The sequence below is a fragment of the Aquila chrysaetos genome, chromosome 16 (genome assembly GCF_900496995.4).
Source record: "Aquila chrysaetos chrysaetos chromosome 16, bAquChr1.4, whole genome shotgun sequence".
Lineage (NCBI taxonomy): Eukaryota > Metazoa > Chordata > Aves > Accipitriformes > Accipitridae > Aquila > Aquila chrysaetos.
Window position 1 is genome coordinate 25666506 of NC_044019.1, and position 7225 is coordinate 25673730.

Below are 7225 nucleotides of genomic sequence, written 5' to 3' on the forward strand. Positions count from 1 at the left end.
AACGGGCTTGAGAGAACCCCGGAGGGCTCCGGGTGGGGGCCAGAGAAAAGCTAAACCCGGAGCAGGACGGGGCAGCCCCCAGCTTCTCTGCCACCCCCCACCCACCCCCGACACCCACCCCCGGCCGCCAGCACCCCCAGAACCCCTCGGGCTCTGCCTGCGCCTGCCTGCCTTTTTTTTTCCTGTACCTGCTAAGCATCGAGATTAACAAAACTGGGGAGGCGGGGGGAAACTCCAGCGAGGTTTTATTTCAAAGTGATGCTTTCAGACAGCGGATCTTCCCAGCCAGCCTTCTGCAGATGCTCATCTGCTGGAGGCCGGCGTACGGCACCGGGAAAGCTTGTCAGGATCATACAATTTCGAGGGCTGATTCCGTCCTCTCTAATAAATAACTTTTTGATTTGAATCAAGGGAGAGGTTTAACAGAGTTTCTTTCTTCCCTAATGTGATATAAATCGCAGATGCACTTTTATTGAATGGTTAAAGCATCGACATGGAGATAATCAACACAAAACGTCCGGACAAAAACCATCGAGAGAAATAAAGCTGGTTAATAAGATTTTTGAGAAAGCTTTGTGTTAAAAAGTAAAAAGGGAAAACAGCTGAAGGTGACAGTTAGTTCATGGTTAATAGGATAAAGGCTGCATGGTTGAGCTGCACACTTCTGCTTGCAAAGGTTCAGCCACACCAAAGGACTGAATAGGGTGCTTTTAAAACATAGGACATTTAACACATCTGTTATAGGCTTTAACAGAGAAATCAGGTAAAACCGCTCTCAATAGTTGCTTTCATCACCCAGCTCCAAAGGAAATTAACTACACTCGCGCCCTATTTCCACGTTTGCCACCGCAAACAAATCCCCTCTGCCAGAAAAATCCCTATTTTCTACTTTTCCGTTAGACGATGCCATTTGTCCCTCGCACCGAAGTTAAGGGACTTGGGGCTCCGCGGCACCAAGCGGAACACACCTCCAGAAATCCCGCACGGGCACGCACATAAAAAGGGAGTTCAGGTGAATTTGGCGGTGCCGAGAAGGCTTCCAGCCACCGACACCGGTAAAACCGAGACTAGCTCAGACTGCTTTAGCCAGAAGGATCCAAATGCTACAACGTAGTCTTCGTTTTCACGGTCGGAGGCTAGAGATTTCCACTATTTTTAACGTAGATGAGCTTAAGAGGACCAACAGACTGAGAACCTGAGGGGGCTGCTCTGGTCCCAACAAGCCCTTCAGATTTTTTTCTACGCTCGGTGTTGAGGTTTTCTCGGAGCAGACTTCTTCTCGGTTACAACAAGGCTTACGTTTCGGTCCGATACGGGCAAGCCGCTAGCCCGAGCGCCCGTACCCAGGACTCTGACGAAGCTCGGCTCTTGAAAGTAGAAGTTCACCCCGCAAATTCGCTTTCTACCGCACCTTTGACGTGCAGATAGAGAAACAACCTCAACTACCCGCACAAATTTGGCTGCCTACTGATAGCAGGGGGCAGAACGCCCTCAAACCGCGATGGGATCCGCTCTCCGAATATTCCCCCCCCCGCCAACCCCAACCGAGCTTCGTTCCACGTTTTCTAATTTGTATTTTCCATTCCACAAACGCCGTGCTTTTCCGAGAGCCCGCAGATAGGTTTATATGAATATTTATTGATTTATTTCCTAAACTCAGCAGGGGAGCGGCAAATAAATTTAGTGCTTTCTTTAAATAATTCCCTTTCTACGAGGCAAGATGTCATTCGAAACTTTTAAATAGGCATTTAATTAGCCTGTGTGTGTTGCCTCTGAACAAAACCCTGCTGGGAGCCTTTGGAGCGCTGTATTCCAAAGAGGCGGTCAATATGCAAAATTGATGACTACACTTTCTTTGTGGCGGGGCCATTGTGCCCCGGTTGCTTATGAAGTCTAATCCAATCATAAATTGCAGCCCCGGACCAATGGAGAAGCCCGGAGCTCGCCCTGAATGAAGCTCAAGTGGAGAACTTTGTTGAACCCCATTGTTGGGGCTGTCACTTTTGAAAGAGCCTCAGCGGGGCTGACCACTATAAAACCCCTCGTCCAGGAGGAAGGGGCAGAGAGAACCCCGCCAGGCTCGCCAGCCGGATCTTTTCCTAAACGAGGTTTGCAAAGCAGAAAACAAAAGCAACCAAACAAACAAACAACCCAGCGGCCCCAGCGATGATGTTCCCCAGCCTCATCGCTCCGCCGGCCGTCTACCCCAGCCTCCTGCGGCCCACTCCCACCCTCACCTTGCCTCAGTCGCTGCAGTCAGCTTTTTCCAGCCATTCCAGCTTCCTGGTGGAAGATTTGATCCGGATCAGCAGGCCCACCGGTTACCTGCCCAGGACTGCCCCCCCGCCCAGCATGTCCCCCCCGACCTCGGCGGCCAGGACGGACTCGGGGACGCCGGAGCTCACCAGCTCCTCCTCCTCTTCCTCCTCCTCCTCCTCCTCCTCCTCCTCCTCCTCCACCGGCTCCAGGAGGATCTGTTCGCCGCAGACTTCCAGCAGCGACTCTACTTTCCTGAAATTTGGAGTCAACGCCATCCTCTCCTCCGCCCCCCGCGCCGGTAAGCCGGCCGCTCCCGGAGCCTCCGCGCCCGCGGAACCCACCGCCTTGCTGCAGAAGGGGGGGGGGGGGGGGGTGAGGGGGGTGGGCAGGAGGGAGACGGTTTGGGAAAGGGAGGGAAAACCTAGTGCCGAGCTGCAGAGCCCTCCGGCACCGCTCGGATTTAGGGGCCGGTCCCGCTCCGCCGCCTCCGGAGCGGCCGCAGGATGGAGGAGCGGAGCTGGGAGGGGGGCGAAGGAGAGGGGGGGGGGGTCCCCACAGACGGGTCTCTTGGCTGACTCTGCCCTCCCGGGTGCAGCTTTGCTGGCAAAACCATCCCGGCAAAAATGTATTCCGAGCTCGCTCTGGCCCCCCTTTTTTTTTGGGGGGGGGGGAATAGTACCACGGCATTGATCCCCAGACCCAGCCGTGCCGTCGGTCGACTCCAACCGGTGGTAACCCTCTGCTTAATTTCATTTTCTTATTTATTTACTAGAAACTTCCCCTGCGTTGCTTCAGAGCGTCCCTCCAAAGACTTTCTCCTTTCCGTACTTTGAAGGATCCTTCCAGCCCTTTATCAGATCTTCCTATTTCCCAGGTAGGTCTTTAAAAGTCTCTCTCTCTCCCCTCCAGCCCCGCTGCAGGCACAGCCCGGTAATATTTCTCGGTCCGTCCCCGTCCCCCCCTCCCCGGGGGGGTTATGCTCTAGTTCAGAGGTTGGCGGGAGTACAACATTCAAGCATCAGTCGCGCCAATTTGATGCCCGATTTAGCACAGGCAGTGACTGCTTGACATTCCCTGCCCGCTCCCCCCGCTGATCCGCAAATTAGCCGGGATTTTCCACGGTCCCAAGGCGAGGCGGGTCCCCCTCCCCCCTGCCAAACCCCCCCCCCCCCCCCCAACAACAACAACCACCACCACCACCCCCCCCCCCAACCCCACCGGCCCGGGACGGCGCGGTCGCTTTCAGCACCACGAGGGGAGCGGTCAGCTCCCGCCGCGCTCCGCACCCGCGCAAGCGGGTCCCCCCCCCGCTCCGCGGCACGCGTTCCGCGCAGCCCCCTCCCCCTGTAAAGCAAAGCTGCTCTCTCCGCCCTCTCCATCCACCCAAATTTTTCCGGCCCCCGGCGGGTTGCTGGTGTTTAGCGGCGGATCGGGGGGTACAGCGGGCACGGCTTGGCTTCCTCCTCCTCCTCCTCCTCCTCCTCCTCCTCCTCCTGCGCGTACTAACCCTCCCCTCCTTCACCTCGGGTCTCCCACTTCACCGCTTCTCGTTTAGACCGTCACTGGTTATTCAAACGGCATGGTCTCGGCCAGAAAGCAGGCTGCGGGGGTATGATTCTTACAGCGCTGAAGTATTATGACGCTGAGAGAACAATTAAAAAAAAAAAATCTAATTACACAAACAAGCTATTAATTTAAAAAGAAAACAGGGAAAGGGAGAGAGAAAAAAAATAACCCAAGCTCTTCCATTCATCCTCCGGATAATGGAATTTGCTTCCTTTCTCCAGCATCTGAATAGCCTAACAAAAACAACTTGAGCTTTATAAATAGCTTTTCATGTCCATTTAATGAAAATGATTTGGGGAAAGAGACGATTGTGCCATCAGTATTCTCCCGAGGAGCCTGGCATGCCGTTGTGTTTAGTTTGAAAGTGTAAATCTCTTTTGTTCCAATAATATATGGCGTTAGCTGCTTGTCCTCAGTCTTTTTCTGTTAGTTCATTACTACACAATTACCATTCACGCTTCATTAGCATCTCTGTCTCTCTTGGGGAGGTTCCCCCCCCCCCCCTTTTTTTTTTTTAAGGCGAAACTCTGCCCTTTTTATCATACCAATGCCATTGGGAACCAGGCAATGTGCTAATTAGCTGTTACTTTTCATGTCTTCGGATTGAATTCTCCAACTTTGGCGGGGGCGGGGGGGAGAAGAGATTAATATAAAAAGATGAATACTGATTGATCAAAACTGCATCAGAAGAGGAGCGGTTTTGTTCGAATCAGAAAAGTCCTCATTTTCATCTCGAGCATAATAAAGCGCCTGAAATGATAAAAGCGCCTGAAAAAAATCAAATGCTTCTGAGCAGGAGGGAAAGCTTTTTTATTATACCTCTATCTTAGCCGGTACGCCTCGCTTTGCCTTTTCAGGCCAGAGACCTTTGAATCTCCCAACAAAACCGGCCACTATTGATCCATTTTACACGTCTGAGTTGATAGATCTAATCCCAGCGATCACTGGCTGAAAGGGAGGGGGGGGGCGCTGCTTAGTTAAGCCTAAAGCTCCTTTTCACAGCCCCAGGTTGATGGGTGCCCACCCAAAGGGCAGGGAGGGGGCAGCGGGGGCCAGTCCCGCTCCTCTCAGCTCCGTGTGTCCCCCCCACAGCCGCCTCCACCGTGGTCCCCATCCCCGGCACCTTCTCCTGGCCGCTGGCCGCCCGCGGCAAGCCCCGCCGGGGCATGCTGCGCCGTGCCGTCTTCTCCGACGTGCAGCGCAAGGCGCTGGAGAAGATGTTCCAGAAGCAGAAATACATCAGCAAACCCGACAGGAAGAAGTTGGCAGCCAAGCTGGGCCTCAAGGACTCGCAGGTGAGAAGGGACGCGCGGTGGGGAGAGCTGGGTCCCCCCTCCACCCCTAGGGGCAGCTTGAGGGCAGGGGAGGAAAAGGGGACGGGAGCAAGGGAGAACTGCCGACAACCACGAGAAAGCCCAAAGCAAGTTACAGGGCCACGAGCATCAACGGAGCCAAAAAAGCGGCACGATTCCCAGCTGGGTGAGTAGGATGGGACAGACAACGGCCTTATTGCCCCCCCGACCCCTCTCCTAGGGTCCCCAAAGGTCAGGGTTTGCGGTTTCTGTTAGCTTGGGCAGGAGCAGGGTTTCGAGGGTGCAACCAAAAGGCCTTGCGTGGTCCCTGTTTTACTGAACCATTTCATTTCTGTGTTGCTTTGCCCCCCCCCCCCCCCCCCCCCCCCCCAGGTGAAGATCTGGTTCCAAAACAGGAGGATGAAGTGGAGGAACTCCAAAGAAAGAGAGCTCCTCTCTTCTGGTGGCTGCAGAGAACAGACCCTCCCCACCAAGTTCAACCCTCACCCCGACCTCAGTGACGTAGGCAAGAAATGTACAGGAGAGGAGGAGGAGGAAGAAGTTCCCCCCGCGTGCCCACCCAGTCCCCGGCATCCCTTAACCTACCACCAGTCCCCAGAACACCTACACTTGAGGGACAGACTGGACTCCCAGATGTCTCCTTCTCCGTCCCATTCTAGCAGCCCCAGCAAACCTTCAGACTTCTCAGACTCAGAGGAAGAGGATGATGAAGGGGAAGAGGAAGAGGAGGAGATAACAGTCTCTTAGATCACCCTGCCTGCCCCTACCATCACATGGGGACATTGCAAAGATGTAAATAAACCAGAGTGCTATAAATTGAAGAGGTGATGTCCCACCCAAATATCCACATACTTCTCCAGTGCAGGTTCTTTGTCACATAGCTGCCAGACTTGCTACTTATAGGTATTCCTTTCTTCCCCCCCCCCATGTGGAGGTTGTCACCTTCATAGCATCCGTTAACCTTTTCATAATTCTCTCTGCTTAACAATCAACGTTTGCTCAATTAGCTACCTTCTCCTGAAAGCAAGCAACGGCCAGCCTCTTGCTTTATAGCAGGGAGGAAAGTATATAGGGGGAAACTTTTTTCCCCCCAGATAAGAAACAATAAAAAACCCAATATAGATGCTGTGGCCACTTTCACTACCTTTCAAGCAAATTTCCAGCTACTAGTAAGAGTTCAAAACCCTGAAGACTGGTCTGACCTAGCAGCCCTTCTCTCCAAAAGTAAATAACACTGACGGACACAGACCAAACGCTGCCTCCCTCCTCACCCCAAACAGCACAATAATTGCGCAACGGATCCATTGAAATCCCTGGAATGATTTCTAAGGTATAATGTAAGTGTGCCTTCTTGTGTAATGGAGACCTTATATATTTATATGTTTTTCATTTTAATTTATGCATCAATATTATATTCAAAGCACTGTCTAACCCACCTTTTTGCCCACAGGCTTGTGCTTATTTTCCACTTTGCTTCTGCTATCCATGGTGTGGACAGAGGAAAGTGGATACGCCTCTTTGATTTTTGACTGAACTTTGCTGTCTTTGCACAGCTTATATGAACTGTACACTATTTTGTACACTTACTCTGTATGGATGTTTTATACCAAGGTTATTGTGAATGAATATAACAATGGCTCAACAAGGTTTCTCTCCTTTTTTTTAATTAAATGACGGCTAAACTACAGCCAAATGTAGCTGTTTAATTTTGTAACTTATAAAGAAACGCTTTTATTTTGTATTTTACCATGTACAGACTTTAAATATGTATATATAATAAAGTGAATGATTGTCAAATAAAAAAAAAGTAGATTTCCAAGTTTGATCATGTAGTAATACTTGGTTCTGGTTTACAGGTTGTTGTAGGTTGTGTCTGGGGCCAAACAGGGAAAGAAAAGAAAACCACCTTTTGTCAACAGTGGAGTGATTCAATAAGAACTTATCAGCTTCAAATTAAATAACCTTACAAGAATATCTACCTGCCTTTTAACTAGGGAGCAACTCAACCAAAAGACTAAAGATTTTCTGCAGTTAAAATGAATACAGGTTCTCCCTTCTTGCATTCAAAAGCAATTTAATTTCTGCTG

The 7225-nt window shown here is 51.4% G+C and overlaps 1 protein-coding gene across 2 annotated transcripts; it reads left to right on the forward strand.

The window, feature by feature from the left end:
• The first annotated feature begins 2068 nt into the window (after positions 1-2068).
• On the forward strand, positions 2069-6879 carry DBX1 (developing brain homeobox 1). 2 transcript variants are annotated; one of them, XR_003926924.1, is made up of 5 exons: positions 2069-2557; positions 3032-3133; positions 4918-5120; positions 5511-6475; positions 6589-6879. XR_003926924.1 is itself a non-coding variant. In XM_030039186.1 (4 exons), the coding sequence occupies exons 1-4, from the start codon at positions 2167-2169 to the stop codon at positions 5883-5885; spliced, it is 1071 nt and encodes a 356-aa protein (XP_029895046.1). In that variant the 5' UTR covers positions 2069-2166; the 3' UTR covers positions 5886-6879. The 2 variants fall into 2 exon arrangements, 1 of the variants encoding a protein (XP_029895046.1); XM_030039186.1 differs by having other exon boundaries at positions 5511-6879.
• The last annotated feature ends 346 nt before the right edge of the window (positions 6880-7225 follow it).

Coding starts and splice junctions, on each gene's coding strand:
- DBX1 (XM_030039186.1), top strand. CDS start 2,167: ATGATGTTCCCCAGCCTCATCGCTCCGCCGGCCGTCTACCCCAGCCTC. Junction 2,558..3,031: donor CTCCTCCGCCCCCCGCGCCG/GTAAGCCGGCCG, acceptor TTTATTTACTAG/AAACTTCCCCTGCGTTGCTT. Junction 3,134..4,917: donor CAGATCTTCCTATTTCCCAG/GTAGGTCTTTAA, acceptor TCCCCCCCACAG/CCGCCTCCACCGTGGTCCCC.